Source organism: Agelaius tricolor, unplaced genomic scaffold, assembly GCF_023055355.1.
Source record: "Agelaius tricolor isolate 1412-34295 unplaced genomic scaffold, bAgeTri1.0.p SCAF_11, whole genome shotgun sequence".
In the NCBI taxonomy this organism is placed as follows: Eukaryota; Metazoa; Chordata; class Aves; order Passeriformes; family Icteridae; genus Agelaius; species Agelaius tricolor.
Window position 1 is genome coordinate 6,903,311 of NW_027269271.1, and position 18,192 is coordinate 6,921,502.

The following is an 18,192-nucleotide window of genomic DNA, read 5'->3' on the forward strand; positions in this document are numbered from 1 at the left end:
GGACAATGCCTGTTTGGGACCAGGGAGGAGAAAAGGCGAAACAGAGGTATGCAAGAAACCTTCATTCTCTAATGTAATTTTGAACTTCTGACTTTGTCACCTGCATTGTATCCTTGAAAAGCAGTGGAGGGGCTTTTTACACCTTTAACTGAGGGAAACAGGATTTCAAACTGCTTCCTCTGCAGCATCATCCAAACACACACTGGTCATACACAGCAGGGACCTGTAACACCAACCCCAGCTGTGTTGGTATTACCCTTGCATTGCCATCCCCTGGGAGGACTAAGAGCCAGCAGAAATGGGATGTTCTCCAGTGGGTTTAGGGACCTCTATCTACAGCAGAGCACTTGTGAGTGAACACCACCAGACCCCATTCCCTGTGACCTTAGAGATGATACTTTCCCCACAACAACAACCCCTTTTGCACCATCCTTTCTAAATGTTCTGTCACCAGTGTTGTCTTCAGTCCCCCCTCAATCTCATCTCATCCACAGCATCCCTTTAATTCACAGGCTTCTCATCCAATTCCAAACTCTCCTGGTTTTCCCATATAGGTTCATCCAGCTTTCAAGTCACTCAACAACACCCCCTTCTTCCATCAACGTCCAAGCTGTGCCCCCATGTCATTCTCAGTTCTCCTCCCATCAATATTCTGTATATGGAAGATCCATTTCTACTTATTTTAAAAATCAGGAAAAAATATGTATTTTTAGGCAGTTTAAGGACAGGAATTCTTCCCTTCTTACAGAAAGGTTAGAAGTAAGAAAAATCAAGTGCTTCAACACTAAAAGAAATGGAAAAAAAAAAAAACCACTCACCAGCTCAGTCCTTGTGAACTCCTAGCTCTACACTGATCAATCCAGTTCATCAGACATAGGAATGACTCATTTTTGCCACAAACAATCAAAACGACTGGAAGACATGACCTGAACTGCCAATTACTAATAAATCTCCACTATTTTCTACAGCACCATATTCACACTCTGCTGATCATCACAGTTCATCTCAACACCCCCTCTGGCACCAGTACAAACCTTTGGGCATCACAACCATTTACAGGAATTTCCTTACAGAAGGATAATTAGGTGTGGTGGAATGTAACTTCAGTTCATGTCAAAATTAGTACCTTTTGGAAACTGGGCACAGTTAGGAAAATAGAGAATGTGCTCCTAACAGGGAATTTAACCCATGCTTGATGAATATTCTCAATGCCATGAGAACAGAACCTGAGGGAATGGCTGGAGCTGTTCCAGGGAGGGTGAGGCTGGAGCTCAGGGAAAGGTTCTTCCCCAGAGGGTGCTGGGCACTGCCCAGGCTCCCCAGGGAATGGGCACAGCCCCAAGGCTGCCAGAGCCCCAGGAGGGTTTGGACAAAGCTCCCAGGGATGCAGAGCCCGGGATTGTTGGGGTGTCTGGGCAGGACCAGGGGTTGGACTCAATCCTTGCAGATTCCAAGGATCCTCTCCAGCTCAGGATAGTCTGTGATTCATTTAAATTTCAAGCAATTATTGTAAATTAAGCCCTGAGTCTACAAAAGCAACCAGAGAAATGTCACCTAAAGAAACACTTTTCAAAACCAGGACTTCAATGCTTTGATAAAGCACTTTGATAAAGGCTTTCCAAGACATGGGGGACAACATTTCAGAATATTATGATCCTGTAATGGTTTGTGTTGGAAGGGACATTAAAGCCCACCTTGTCTCACCCCCCTGCCATAGGCAGGGACACCTTCCAATAGGCCAGGTTTTTCACAGCCCCACAACATGGGCCTTGAACACTCCCAGGGATGGGGCCTTGATACTCTAACTAGACAAATATTCTCATTTATCTAATGCACAGAAATCACTGTGAGTTTGTAAAAATAGGACCTTCATCCCAGACTCTTAGATGAGCTACCTTCAGCAGGTAAGTGGAGATACAAAAGTATTTCATGCTTTGCTGGACTGAACCCAACACAACTTTGTCAATCATCAATAATTTTGCCCAAGTTAATTGTAGTATTTGAAATCAGAACATGTTTTTCAGAGTAAAAAAGAGGCACTAAGTTTTCACAGTCTTCTCAGTACACAAGCATTGGATGTGTATCAAGTACTGTTTTGCTGTGTTTCCTTGTATCTAGCTTAGAATATTGCTTCATTCGGCACTTAATGCTCAAAGGGCAAGAACAAGAGGAATGGTTTGAAACTTTATATACTAAAAATAGCTTTGTTTGAGTTTTTGGGGGGTAGAATAATCAAAATGTTTTAACAAAACAAGTCGTTGGTTTGGCAGGGTACTCGGCAGGGACTTTGTAGCCATTCCCTAATCCCCAGTCCAGCACTGGCTGTCTCTAGGCCCACAACGGTGAGTGTGCTTCAGCGTTTATAAACTGCATTCTTTACACATCATTGACTCCTCAGAGAAAAAGGAGGGCAAGCGTGATTGCTTGATTGCAGCTGAATCCTGCCTGAGGGGTATCCCACAAACAGCTGATCAGATCTCTGTGAGATGTCTTGTTTGTTTGCATCCACCCACTGGTGGATGTGCTTCTTGGAATCAATGCTGATCCAGAACTGACACCACAGAGAAGGTTTTATTTGGGATGGCAGCAATTTGGTCAACTCATTTTCACGGTCACTTGGCCCAGACACAGATTTATGTAATGCCAACAATCACTAAAATTGCAGTCTTTTGGGTTTGGCTTTGACACAAATTGTTCAGCAGTTATTGTGGAAGACTTCTGAAAGTTATTTAGGGTTTGCTTTTTTTCCACCTTAGGCAAACTCTTACACTGTTTAAGCATCTCTTTCCAGTGGCCATAGGCTGTATTTTTCCCTCTCTCTCAAAAAACACTGCAAAAATTTCACCTACTAATTTCACCCTCTGCTATTGTGCAGAGGTGGTGAGGCCCTGGCACAGGGTGCCCAGAGGAGTTGTGGCTGTCCATGGATTCCTGGAAGTATCCAAGGCCAGGCTGGATGAGGCTTGGAGCACCCTGGGCTAGTGGAAGGTGTCCCTGCCCATGGCAGGGGGTAGAATGAGATGATCCTCAAGATATCTTGCAACACAGGACACCTTACGACTTGACAATTCTACAATTATTTACTCAAAAGAAATGTTGCAATGAAGCTGGAAGGGGGTGAAAGTAGCTACTAAAATCCCCTGCTTAAAACCTTACCCAAAACTCCAAGGCAGTCTATTCTTACAGGCAGAAGCTGGTGATTTTAGAAACAGGGAAGTGCCAAGTTCAGAAAGCAGCAGCAGGCACTCAGGAAAGCAGCTCGTGCCAGCTCCACTCCAGAACACAGTGCTGTCTAGCTTTATCTGTTGGCTTTATCTGCTCACTTCTACCTCTCAAAAGTAGAAGAAAACAAAAGCACAACATTCCAACTGAACTTTTACCCTAAAATTACAGTCCTGGTAAAGAGCATTCCCCACTGGCAGTATCAGAGGGTGGCAGAATTGGTTGGGTTGGAAGGGCCCTTAAAGACCATCTCGCTCCATGATGATCCCTTCTGTATAAGGGATTTCATGGAGTGTCACAGAGAAGTTTTACGCTTTATACATAACAGCAAAATGCAGGCCAGGAACAGACCAAACAGGTAATTTCTTTCCTTCCAAATTTTAACCTAATTTTTGGAGGATAAATCTTCTGGGAAGTTTCTGCTTTTGATCACCTTCACATCACTGCCAATAGCTTCGATCATTCCCAATGAGAACTTCAATTTTTCTAGGCAACAGCTGTAGAAAAAATGCAATTTATCTCCAACATTTATCATTGTCAAAATTTCAGAACATAAAGAAGAAGGAACAAACCAGGGTAAATTTTTATTAAATAACTTCAGCTAGCTATTGCCTACACTGAGAATTCAAAGGAGAATGTTTACAACATTTATAAACAATTCCAGCTCTCCAGATAAATACAATGTGATTTCAACCCTCTCCAAACTGTTTTCTCACGCACTTCTGAAGTTTCATTCCTGTCTGAGACTCACCGAAGTTCCCAAAGCAAATAGTCATTCATGGCTGTGGGTCAGGAACCACAGTTAGCAGGAGGGCAGCAGAGGTAGCAAAAGTATTGCAGTGATAACCTCAATTAAAAAGTTACTTCCATGACTCTGTGAACAATGCAAACCTGAGAGTTCACACTATCTATCCTATGTGGGGAACATTTCTGTTTAGGCTGAGTAGTCCTTTGCTTGTTCACAAAATAGTCATTTAAAGCTAAATGTGTGCTCTTGTTTTGAGCAGAAAAGCCACTATGTTACACAGAGCCCAGAACTGCTCCTTTTTTTAAAGGCTCTTCTCCTGGAAGCCTTCTGGCACAGGCAGAGGGAAGTTGGGGAGGTTATAGTATGATATGCCACTTCACACTTCCCTGTTGTCAACAAAAGTCACAGAATTGCATCCTGATACAGAAGATGGAGAAAGGAAGGAAAGAATAAGTGGAAGAGAGTCCACATACTAAGACCAGAACATTCAGAAGTTCCCCTTCTGCTCTCTAACCCATCGCCAGGTCTCTTAAAGATTTACAGTGTAACTCTTGCCTCATTTTCTTTATCAATTGTAAAACTCAAGCAAAGTTACCTCATTAACTTGTTTTTTGTCCAAGTGAAAAATTTGACCAGAACTTGTTGAAGCAATTTCTTCATAGACCTTGTAACCAATATGATCCCTGTCATCACAGTCTCCAGTCAGCACAAACACCACCTGGATTTAAGAAAAAGCAGTGAATCATTGGACACATGGTGCATAGGTGAGGAAAACACTGCCATGGCAGCATTAAGGCAAGACAACAGAAGAATATGTCAGTTGAGATGGGTTTGTTACTCTGCATGAGTTACTGAGGCATTGCACTCAGTAATGATGGAAAAAGCAATGCAGAAGAAAAGGAATAGAAAAAAATCCCTTTAAAAATGAATCAGCTCTGTCATTCACATAATACCTCTTTTAGAACAACAACAAAAAAATCCACATAAGTGATAAGCTTCCAAAACCACATATACTGGTAGAAGATTCGGTTACATTATTTAATTCACAATAATAAAAGAATTTCCACTAAGTTTTTCCTTACCCAGATCAGTTAACTCTATTAAAAAAAAAATACTTAGAATGCAGTATTATGGTCCCTTCTGTAAAAAGATTTCACCAAGTTTCACACAGGAGAATTCTACCCTTAGTCATCAAGAAAACAGAGCATTAAACACACAACCCAGCTGGGAATGCAAATCCCCTCAGTACCTGTGACTGTTTCTGTTGGATGAGTTGAAGCACTTCATGGGTCAGTCTGTAATCTTTGGATCGGGCATCAGTAAAAACATAGATGAAAGAGCCAGGCAGGGAAATTTCTAGAGCAATCTTTATTGCCCCAATGCTCATCTCTGGACAGTCTCCACCACCCTGTTCACAAATAGAAATAAAACATAACTTATTTTCTTTTAAGAAAAAAAACCATACCAAATAAGTTACTTTTTTTTGGGACATTCAATAGATAGTTCCTCAGCCTCTAACCATTTATTCACCTTTTCTACCCTAAGGATTTTATGGTTTCTTCAGAGTGCTGTAACACACTCACAACCAGCAACTGCAAGAATTCCAAAAGGGAAATAAAGTCAAAGGAAGAGCCCTGATCTGATGTTGGCTGGTGTCACGGTCACTCCTATCCACGTCCTGCTCAGCTCCAGCTTTTGTGACAGTTCCATTTCCCACACTGACATGCTCCCTTCCTGGCTGACAGCTCCCCTGCTCTGGTAGCACACAGCAGCTGCAGAAGGCCAGGGGCACACACAGATGGGAAATGGTCCCAGGCAGGCAGGGCCAAGCTCCAGGAGCATCTCTGCACACCAGAGCAGGCAGAACCTGCCCTGGACTCCACCCTGGGACAGGGAGCTCAGCAGAGGGCACAGGTGCTGTGCTCCCACAGCTCTGCACTGCAGCTGCTGCAGAGCTGGAGGTTTTTCAGGCCATGTGTTCAATCAAAATGCTTCCAAGTATGACTTTATCTTTATAGGAAAGGATTCATTTTTCTCACTGAATGAAGAATTTGGGGAAAATACTGTTTAAATAAAAGCTAACTTACATAAAAATTAACTTGGCATATTGAAGACAGAACTTTCCAAAGAGCTGATACAAACTGTAAAACTTGCCCTGTCATCTACAATAGATCTCTGCATACTAAGTATTAAATATAAAATTGATTTCTTTTATTTTTACAATCAACATGCCTTCACACAAACATATGTACAAATCTACACATGCTGGGAAAGAAGAAGGCAAAAAGAGAGCAGTCCCTCATACTTAAGAATTTTGTTTGTCCTCAGAGAAATGTTCATGTTGGGAACAAGTTTAATCTATCAGTATCCTCAATCCAATTTCAAAGCAAGAATATTAATAAGTTTCTCATCTATGCTAAAGAATAAGCATATGGTCACTGTTTTTCTGTAAGTCATATAAGAACCCCTGTTCTTTTTCAAAGTCAGTTCTCCTAAATGTAGCCTTAGTTTTATGGGAAAAGCAAGTGGTAGGCTCCAGACAGCCTGAAATTCAACAGAGAACTCCAAAAAGATTTTTGACACATGTCAGAACTTTATCTTGGCAATGCCTATACAGTCCAATGGGACACATCAGTATTTCCAAATTCTTTCAGCAGAAGACTCTTCCACATAAAGCTTTAATTTGTGGGCAAAGTCAAAATAATAGCTAATTTATACAGACATCTACTTGGAACAGGAAAATTTCTATTCCCACTTCAAGTCTACTTGATTATCATCTCATATTATTCTGTATGGCAGCATCTGTTTTCTACATAGAACACGAAAAGCACTACTGAGCAAAATGGTTGCTCTGAGAACTAGCATGGACTTTTTTATTCCTATAATGTAGAATAATACTGTTAAAAGTCAGCTGGTAGAACAACAAAACATCATGATCATGGAATGGTTTGGATTGGAAGGACCTTAAAGCCCATCCAGTGTCACCCCTGCCATGGGCAGGGGCACCTTCCACTATCCCAGGCTGTTTCAAGCCCCATCCCACCTGGCTTGGGACACTGCCAGGGATCCAGGGGCAGCCACAGCTTCTCTGGGCACCCTGTGCCAGGGCCTCACCCCCCCTTCACAGGCAGAATTGCTTCCTAACATTTAACATTAGTATTGTCTTTACTTAAATTTTAAAAAGTAGAAAATTTTCCATTCAGTACATTCAGTATTTCCTGCCTTTCTCTCCAAATTGAAATTAAATACAACTACCTCATGAAACTTTCTGGAAAAGCTGAGGTGAGTGAAGCTCAGGAAGCTTCATTTTCCCTTCAGTTTAAACAGGCCCACAGAAATGCACAAAAAATCTGCTTAAAAAAAAAACAACCCAAAAAACCACCAAAAAACCAAAAACAACACTAAGGAGCCATTGCTGCCCAAGTACACATTCTTATCATATTGTCTGTAAGAATGATTCAAAGGTAACTACAGATGAAATATAGGTGATACCCCCTAAGGTGATCCTGTATCCAAGGATGTCTTTTATCACAATGAATGTAAAAGGAACAGGGCCCAGTTTCTGCAGTGAAATGTACACAGCCTAAATTTTACCTCATGTCAAATGGCAGCCAAAAGACCCTTCAACTATTCTGTGACAGATGAATGGAAAACAAGAGCTGGACTTACCCTGATGTTCAGGGAGGAAAGTTGAGCATATTTTGATATAATATGTTTTATACACAAGATGCCTTGAAATATTTATCTTCACCTTAATTTTAGCTTTGTTCACTAATGAGAGTATTTGGTCCATGCTCTTTCTCAAAATGAACCCAGCTTGAAATTTTCTCTACCTCCACAACATTCACTCTTGCATCTTTTATCAGTTGTTTTGGAAAAATACCAGTAACAAACCTGTAGAAAGTGTTTATGTTTTCTCTACTGCAATATGACCTATCAGTCCTGTTCTAATCATTTTTTGATTTCTGTTTTGGCCCTTCACTACTACAGTGGATGAATACAAGTCAATGAGAGCCTCTATATAGCAGAATGAGCATATCTTGAAAGTAATTATGAAATATGCAATCAACCAGCATTAAAAAATGAAACTTAAAATTAATTAGACAGAAACTTTTAAACAACTTGATTAGAAATTAAGAGTTTGAAATTCCCAAAAGCTTTACCTAAATAATCCACCTTTTAGAAACAGCTGCAATTACTGTCCAGTACAACTACTGAGGAAACAAAACATGAAAACTGGATGGAGTTTTAAAGCTTAAATTTCCCCATGAAGGAGAAAACTGCAATAGCTATTGTTTTCTCTGGATTTCAAACCTCCTGCCAACTTTTGAAGTAATCTTCAAGCAATCTGCTTTTACAGGGATTATATCATGTGCCAGTTTCTGAGGGAGAGCCTGTCTGGCACCACTAACTCCAGCAAAGTTCACCACAGGTCAGAAGCATTTTCCTTGGTTAAAGACAGGACAATAGGAGCATATGTTCTGTCAGTAAGGATAACTCCACTCCAGTACTTCCTCCTTCCTTTCTATCAGCTGGAGGAACAGCTGGAGCAGAGGCAGGCCAGAGTCAGGTTGGATCTCAGGAGAAGGTTCTTCCCCAGAGGGTGCTGGGCACTGCCCAGGTTCCCCAGGGCATGGGCACAGCCCTGAGGCTGCCAGAGCTCCAGGAGCATCTGGGCAACACTCTCAGGGATGCACAGGGTGGGATTGCTGGGTTATTTGGGCAGGCACAGGGGTTGGTCCTGTGGGTCCCTTCCCACTCAGGATATTCTGTGATTCTCAGAAGCCTTTAAATAAGTAAGTGCCAAGTAACACACGGCAGGGAAGGCAGCACCTATGGAAAACCTGATGGATCTTACAGACCTCTCGTTTGAATGGTGTTCATGGAATGTAATATCCATAATACAGTAAAAGTCCATAAATGTGTCTGTGGACAAGTGGCAGGACTAATGGAAATGCCAACTAAATGTTAGCATTACCTAACTATTCCTTCTTGTGTTATTGAACTGAGTCTCCACACAATGATAAGACAAAGGAATGACTCGTAACCCTAAATTAGGATGAGCAGGAAGTTGACAGTTTGTGCAAGCAAAATGACAGAGGTAAGTGATCTACATCCTCATGAATTCCTGCAGCAGGAATATCAGCACAAGAGGAAAGCTGGTGTGAGGAAACAGTCTTTGCTAGAACTGCATAGGAAACAAGTTACTCACCTGAACATAAAGTTCCCTAAGTTCAAATTGAAATTTCTTGGGATCTGTGGTTATTGTCACAGGACCAATTTCTAGAATGAAATACAAAAAAAACAAAGTTATCCAAAGACACACGGTAGTAAAAAAAATTGAAACTAAAAGCACTCAAAATAGTAGAGAATGATATCCCCAGTACTGAAACCTGTGATTTCAAATCTGGTAACTTCAATATTCAAGTATTACCAACCTCTATGTGCCTTAAACATTCATAGGCACATAAAGCCTTTCACCTTTGATTCTGATCAAGCATTTAATTGTTCTCAGTAATAAAAAAGGAACAAAAATTCCCAGAACAAATGTTGCTGGACCAAGAAATAATGTATTTTTCCAGAAAGAGCCTCTTCAGACTGGAGTAAACGAGGCTTCAGGAAAACCTTATAGCAGCCTTCCAGTGCCTAAAGGTGCTCAAGGAGAGTTGGAGAGGGACTTTGGACAATGGCCTGGAGGAAAAGGACAAGGGAAATGGCTTCAGACTTAGCAGATATTAGATACTTGGGAAGCAGCTCTTCCCTGTGAGGGTGGGCAGGCCCTGCCACAGAGTGCTCAGAGAAGCTGTGGCTGCCCCTGGATCCTTGGAAGTGTCCAAGATCAGGCTGGATGGGGCATGGAGTAACCTGGGTAGTGGAAGGTATCCCTGCCCATGGCTGTGGGTGAAACAAGATGAATTTGAGGTCCCTTCCAACCTAAACCATTCCACAACTATGTGATTCTAGGTAAACATGTAAAGACCTCTTTGGACAGAACACACATACTTGGCGTTGCAATTTTACTCGTGTAAAAAAAATAGAGAAAAAAAAAAGACATGTGCCACATCTCTTCCCTGAAAAAAAAAAATCTACCTCTAGAAATATCCCAGTGTGAGCCCTATCCCCAATCCAGCACATCTAGCAGGAGCTGTCAGAAAGAACCAAAGCAGAAACAACTTTATTCATGGCATTTGCCATGCCTGGCTACTGATGAAGGGCAGGACATCCAAGTGAAGTTGCCTGGGGTGTGTAACAGCAGCACACGTGAGCATCTCCCAGTCCCATGGAGCTGTCCCTCTGCTCCTCACACAGCTGCCTTCCTGACTGGTATCACATGTGATTCCAGCCAGCTGGTTCCTATGCTGTGATTTCCTGCCAGTTCACCTCAATCTGCCTTAGCACCAGTGCCCTCCATTCTCTGCCTGGCCCGGGCAGGCATTGCTGCCCTGGCCATGGGCACTCACCCAGCTCAGCAAGCGCAGTCAGGGTGCTATGCCAAAAATCAATAAATAAACACACACACACACACAAATGAAGAGATTTCTGCCAGCTGAGTGCTCCAAAGCACTCAAAGAGATCAGCTGAGTCCCAACAGAGCAAATGGGGCACAATTCTGCTGTCAGGGTAAAAGCCAAGCATGAAACTGCAACGGTGCCAATTTAATACAGCTGCAGCTTACAGGGAAGTGCTGCCTCAGCAGACCTCACAACACTTTCCAAGCTCTATAAAAGTTAATACGCACTTATCTTCCATATAACACAGACATTTTTCTTTTTTAAACAATCCAAAGTTTTATTTCACTGGAGTTACAACAACTGCCATCACTAAGTTCTACTCTAATCACACTAGTATTTGCTGGGCAAGCTCTATTTATGGATGTCTTTTGGTTTAATTTCTTTGAAAGTCACCCACGAGATCACACAAAACCTTTCCTAGAATATTAAACTGTCCTTGGGGATTTTTTGTATGGCTGTGAGTCATTTATCTGTGAATGCCATGTACTCAAATGCTGCACTACCATTAAAAGAGCCATTATAAGGACTCTGTTCCTTCACATACCTCATCCTGCTGCGCTCCTGCTCCCCCCCTGGCACTATTCTCCTTTGGGTATCCTTTACAGCCAACACCTGGAATAAAGCTACCTCCAAATTGTTTTGCTTCCAATCTTCCCCTTGCCAAGCACTGTCTAAAGCACATCACTGACTGGAGTTTATCCATACAGTAACCCCACTAGCTTCATTATTCCCATCCTTGAGGGATTCAGTGTTTCAGTCTAGAGCAGTAAATCCTTTGGAAAGGCTTTCTTCCCCTATAAAATAAAGATCTGAAAGGCAAGACTCCTTCAGCTATGCTAAAACAGCCCATCAGGTCAGCTGGGCTGAGAACTTGGCCTTATTCCCCCATAGGCAGCACAGGCTGGCTTCAGCAGTGCCGATGCCAAGCAGAGCCTGGCCAGTTTCCTGCAGGATCAGGGCTCCAGCTGCCCTCTGCTGAGAGCTCAGCTGGGAAATGGCACCCAGGCCACAAGAGCCAGGCATGGTCAGTCAGCATCAAGTGCTGTGGGCAGGACAGAGCAGAGAGCCCCACAGGAGCCCTGCAGGGCAGATGCCCTCAGCTGATTCCACAGCCAAGGCCATGTCTGAGTGGTGATGGTGCTCCTCCTCACCACCTGAACACTCACCAGATCGTCTAAAAAAGCCCAGCAGCTGTCCTTCACATACTGCTGTGCCACCAGCTTATGTCACCTGCCTGCCAGAGGAGCTTTAATAGCCTTCACTAGCTTCAGTTTCTTTCTTCCTCATTTGGTGACCTCCAAGTACAGCCCAAATAAGGCTGTTTCACCAGGACAGGTGAACACAGGCCTTCAAAGTGTCCAGAATATAAAAAAAGAAAGGGCATTATGGGAAGCAATTTAAATTTACTTAACAAGCAGAGTTTAAACAAAATATTCACTCAGAAACTACATCCTGTAAACACACCAAGCAGAAGAAAATAATAAGCTTTTTAGCTTCATTAGCTCTTTAGGTGAAGCTTGACACATGGAATACTCTAACAGAATACAGAATTACAGAATGGTTTGGGTTGGAAGGGACCTTAGAGTCCCACCCTCTGCCATGGGCAGGGACACCTTCCACTAGCCCAGGATGCTCCAAGCTCCATCCAACCTGGCCTTGGACATTTCCAGTGATGGGGAGGTGTGGTTTTCCATTCTCATGCTGCAATCTGAATCCATTTTTAGAGACTGATATGGGATTATTTGGAACTGGTTTGTTGTGGGGGTCTCTCCACTGCTCACTACTCCAAAACTTTCATGGTCACCCAGAGGGAGCTGTGCAAAGGTAAAAAAGCTGACACAGCCCAAGAATGGCACCAAGTCTTTTTGAGGCACCAACCCAATCCTCTGGCCTCACAGTGTAAATGTCAGCTCTTCTAGACTGACTTGGGAATTAACAGTCAGATTTGCACACACACAAACTGGTACCAGCCAAAAGGAAACGTTTTAAAGGAATGGCTGCACATCCCTGAGCAAAGCCTGGACTTCTGAAACTGGAATCACAAAAGTCAATGTAGCCACTGTGGCATCTAAGCTTGTACCTAAGCAATTAAACTATGACAAGACATGACTGAGTAACATAGAAATCAAGGATTTTGATGCTTCCTTTCTGGGGAAAGTCTTGTAAAAACCATCTCACTGGTAAATAAGGAGAAAAGCCTGCAGCAACCTGAGAAACTGGCCATTCCAAAAGGCCCTGCTGTTTTTCCATGGCTTTCTGCCACACCTCAAATGGCCACATGCTTATGTGCAAGCTGAGCAGCAAGCATGTTGGGAAAACCACAGATTTCCCCATGACACACAATCGCACATAATTAGCACTGACGGTGATTGCAAATTTGGCACTCCCCTAGTCCTGACCACGGAACACATCTGCACCAAATGTCTGCTCTGGACAGCTGGGTGCTTTAGGAGATCTAGCAAAGGAATATGGAAGTCTTTTGGCTACCTCTCACCAACTCAGAACACTGGATTTGTTTATTCCAGAAGGAATAAGAAAGCTGTAAGTGATACATGGTAGCTGAAGGAATTTTGGCAGACATACTAAACCTTGTGGAGTGCTCTCACCCACAGAATTCCTTCTTCTAATTCACAGCAAGGATGTTCTCCTGATGCAAAGCCACATCCAGAATTAAAACTAACTAACTAAATAAATAAAGCAAGGATATCCCCCCAAAAGTCCTCCACACCTTTGAATACTTCCAAAAAAATATAAATTTCAAAGCAATGACACTACAAATGAAAAAGTAAAATAGAAAAAACCAAAACCTCAAAGCCTACCACAGAATAGCAACAAATCCCTGATATTCCAATATCAATATTAATATTATATAATATATATACCAAAATAATTATACTGTTACATTATATAACTACATAAATTATATACTAACAAAAACTAATATTATAGTTATCTCTATAGTTATTAGTAGATTTAGTTATCTCTTCATAACACAGTATGCACAGCAAAAACCTGTGTGACATTTATCTTCCACATTCTTTTTTATTTTTGAAGTGGACTGACAAGTCTAGCACTGGGCAATTCTGACAGTTTTTGAGATCAGAGGATTACTATGGGTTTCCCATACCCATATATACAAATCCTCACCTGGCCACTGATATATGTGTGTGTTATGAGTACACGTATATCAAATAATTTTCACCACAAATGAAGCGATGCTCAAGGATTAGGAGTAATCAGATTAAACAGCTGAAATGCCTAAACCAAGATCCTTGCCAGAAGAACTGGTGTACAATTATTCCCTAAGAGCCATTTCCTAAGAGTGCTGAGAACTGATTTTTATCTGATTTAATGTTCTTCTCAGAGAAAGAAGAGAACTGTATCCAATCCATTGCAAAGCTCTGCTTATAATGTCTCTGAAGACCTTTAGGAGCAGCCACTGCCAACAATTCAGAGAATAAGAACAATGGTAGAGCTGCTCCAGCCAGCTGTCCATCCTGAGGGCACAGAAGCAGAAACCTGCAATTTTCCAACAGCAAATTGGGTCCTGCAGGCTCTTCCCTCTACAGATCCCTCATGGGCTGCCACTGGAAGTGCTTCACAGGGCTCTCCTTCCCCTTAAAGAGAGAGTCATCACACAGGTGAAACTACATAGAAGAAAACCACTTGTAACTGACATCTCAAATTATAGTGAATGGTTTTGTTCCTCACACAGCTGACAAGTACATGCACACAGGATCAGAAGCTGTTTCATAGCATTGTGTTTTAATGCACCAAAAAATGCTGCTCCATTTTAACTGATTGCAAATTTCTGTTGTAGACTACCAAACCAAGAAGCTGACTCCACCATGGAGTAAAAAAGACCAAACTTAAAGCCTTGTGCTTTGTGCTCTGAAGTGAAGGACAGCCCCAGCTCCCGTTCAGATGATGGGAGCTGTGGATAGAAACCTTGATGAATTTTTCCAGGAGCATAAGGCAGCACTGGAGATGCTGCCTACAGCCATGAGCCCCCCCAATGACTAACACACATCCCATGGGAATGACCATCCCAATGGATTCAGGGAGCACTGAGTAAGCCAAGATGCTTAGCACTAGAACCTTGTAACAGGTTATTTAAAGTTTCCTCCTAAATGATATTTCCTCATGACTCAGCTGCTTTCAGATTCTAACCTGGCTATAATGAATTTTTGAAGAGCCCAGAAACTGCAGCGATCAACTTTTATCAGATTCTTAACCAGAGAGAAATGAGCCAAACCAGCCCAGCAAGCCCACATTTCCTTAACACATTCACTTTTTTATTTCTAAAATCATTTTTCAGCCTCATGACTTATGACTAGTAAGTGTAACAGCAGACAGGAAGGAGTCAGACTGCTCACAGTTTTTCACCCAGTTTTTCTTGAGTTGGCCGTTCACAGACAAACCAGATAGATTATCCTGGGAACTGCAGAGGCCTGCTAAGCAATCCAACCCAGCACCAGTGAAACTGATGAAGCTCCATCCTCATGGATGGCAAGGGCCACCACCCTCATGCATCAAACTCTTCACCTCAGGACAGTGGCCAGAGCCTGGCTGAAACTCAGTGACCAAAGATCTAACACAAGCTTTACTAGCAATGTGCCTTAGCAAGTGCCACGTTTGTGATGTTATTTCCCATTGTTTTAATAGTTATGAGCTCATGACTTTTTTTTTAAATAAAAATAACAATGACAAAAAAAAAAAGCATTATACATGCTTCATTTCTTGGAAAAGAAAGCTCACTTGGAGACCCACAGTGTATAAAATGTATTATTCTCATCTTTTGTCTATTGCAACAAGCACTAAGTTTAGCTTATGAGCCTCAAGTGTAGCTGTCTAAAAGTTATTAACCACATGCAGTAAGAAACAATAAAAATCAGGGACAGATTTGCCCAGCACATTGTTAACTCCACCTTCTCAGAACTACAGTCACAAACCACAGGGTGTGGAGAGTAACCTCCTGTACCCAGAAATAGTTAAAATAAATCCAGGTTTGCTACAAAAGCTCTCTTAAATAGGTGATGCACTAAACAGTCTTGGAACTTCTCAAACCCTTTGCATGAGTGGCACATCCCATTAACCAAGGAATCCTAATTAAATAAACTACTCCCTTAGGCTGGAAATGAGAAAAAGATAGCTTCAATGCAATAGAAACACAGGTTGATTATTGTTCTGAAGAAGCAATCCATCTGAACATCCCCTCTAGCTCCACTGCAAGGTCAGAAGTTTTTGTCTATTGCTGGTGCACAACTATGAGCAAAGAACACTTGAGTCCATGTGCTTCAGATTTAAAGTAACGACTTTACTGGCTAATAAATGTCCCAAAAAAAGGACACAAATCAAGGTTTTTTCCTTTCTGGGGACAAGCAAACACACTGAATGCTGAAATCTGGAGCAGCCCCACCTTCCTCCTCCCTGCCTCAGCCTTTTGCACAGCCTGGAGGTCCGTTCCCAGCGGGGCCACAGTGCCGTGTGTGAGCTGGCTGTGCTGCCTCTGGCCAGCCCTCTGTGGATGGCTGCCCAGCTCCCAGCCCAGCCACGGCTGGCAGCTCGGCTGACAGGCCCTGAGAGAGGCCAAGGCCCGAGCGAGCCACGGACATTATGGGAAGCTCTTACAACTAGGTGGTCCCTGACATGCAAGCCTTGAGCTTGAGCTCCATCCCAGCACTGACTATGTCCAGGACTGCAGCCTGTGCTCTCCTGCATCTCCTGTGTGCCCAGAGCTTGGGGTTTGTGCTTGGCGTTCATGGGGCTGCTTTGCTTTTCCAACAACAAAAGGCACAAGCAGACACAAGGGGAAAAAGCTTTGAGCAATTTGCTTCACTCAGCCTACAGTAAAGGACAAACAGCTGATAAGGACTGCAGACACAGCTTCCTTACTGTCCAGCCTGGGAGCAGTGCTGGATCCCAGGGCTGGCCCGCGCTCCCAACTCCCACTGAACATCTGAGAAGGTCATCAGCTCACTTTCTGTTTGTGTTTATTTCCCCTTGTTAACAACAGGCTGAGCAGAGTAAAACTCAGTTCATAATGCTCTTTAAATTCTTTCTCCAGACTGAACTCCAGTTCAGTCCAGGTCTATTTCTGTCTCATCTCTGGGTCTGTGTATTTTGGCACTGCTCCTTCTGCACTTGTAATGGCACCGGATAAAAACGTGCACTGAGGAATTGGGCAGGAACAAATGCAACTACTCATTTCACAGTGCTGCTTTGTGATTAATTACCTTACCATGCTGAAGTCAAATCAAGAAGGATTTAAAACACAATTTTTAACTCACAATTTATACTTAATATTGCATTACAAGATGAACTTATTTACTGTGACATCTAGCATGATTGATTTTGAGCTGCTGTCCGCGCCGCTGTCTGGCGGGAATGTCCGAGCTCCACCGTCGGGAGCCTCCTGGCACTGCAGGGTACCACAGCCTCATCCATAAAGCTCCTTCTCCTTCTTCATGGAACTCAGGCTCCCACTGTGTCCCCAAATGTACCTCACCATAAGAGGGGTTCAGTGGCTGACTGGCAAAAAAGTGACTGCTTCTTTTATTGGCAGCATAGATTAAGTCAATTACAATGGCTAATTAAAAGCTTCTTCTGCTTGGAAGATTATATTCCCAGATTACTTCCTTCAAAGAGATTTGGAAGATCCTTGGAGAGAGCTACCTTACTGAAGCCAAGTCAGCTTTTTGATCTTGAGACATCAGCAAACTGAAAAGCAACTGGCTCTTTCCTGCTGAAAGTGCAGCTGCATTGCTTTCCCAAAGGATAACGAGCTACTAATGTACTCGGAACCCACAGCTACACAAAAGCAGACCCTGTAAGCAAATAAGTCACCATCAGCAACCCAAGCATCCTGGGAGCAGGATAACCCAGTCCTGCTCAGTCTGGTATGAGGGGAAAGATTCTACATCCCCATCATGTAGCATAAACCAAAGTCCCAAGGCAGGAACAGTACTTAACAGGGGTAATTACCCCCCAGTTATTAATAAAGCAGCAGTCAGTGTTTTCTTCAAGAAGCCATTCTCCTAACAAGCTTTATGGAGACCATGGCACTAATCCATCAGTCCTTAAAAGTGCCAAAAGACCATGGGAACATTAGGACCTCCCAGTGTATGTTCCCATATTAACCCTATCCTGCTCTTTAACAAGCTTATGTTGGGGGTTGCTTTCACATGGTAAAAGTTCATTTTATTTTAAATCATCATAGAATCATAGGCTTAAGTAGGAAGGGATCTTAAAGCTCATCTAGTTCCATCCCCTGGGCAGGGACATTCCACTGTCCCAGGCTGCTCCAAGCCCTGTCCAGCCTGGCCTTGGACACTTCCAGGGATGGGGTAGCTACAGCTTCTCAGGGCACCCTGTGCCAGGGCCTGCCCACCCTCACAGGGAACAATTCCTTCCTAACACTGAATCAATGCTGCCCTCTGTCAGTGGGAAGCCATTCCCCCTTGTCCTGTCCCTCCATCCCATGTAAAAAGTCTCTCTCCATCTTTCCTGTGGGCTCCCCTCAGGCACTGGAAGGCCACAGTGAGGTCACCACAGAGCTCCTCATCTCCAGGCTGACCAATCCCAATGTTCTCAGCCTTTCCCCATAGGAGAGGGGCTCCATGCCCCGATCCCCTTGGTGGCTCTCCATCTGACCATGGATACACTATGGTCCATTAGGTTTAAATGGGTCTCTGGAAGTTTCTTTGGCTG

The 18,192-nt window shown here is 43.0% G+C and overlaps 1 protein-coding gene across 1 annotated transcript in view; it reads right to left on the minus strand.

The window, feature by feature from the left end:
- Window positions 1–18,192, minus strand: part of HMCN1 (hemicentin 1) — a 161,370-nt gene that overhangs the window by 120,588 nt on the left and 22,590 nt on the right. The window contains exons 2-4 of the mRNA XM_071435950.1: window positions 9,183–9,253; window positions 5,220–5,378; window positions 4,566–4,688 (exon numbers count right to left, since the gene is read on the minus strand). Of these exons, the coding sequence (XP_071292051.1) occupies window positions 4,566–4,688; window positions 5,220–5,378; window positions 9,183–9,253 (353 nt within the window). The remainder of the gene's footprint in view (window positions 1–4,565; window positions 4,689–5,219; window positions 5,379–9,182; window positions 9,254–18,192) is intronic.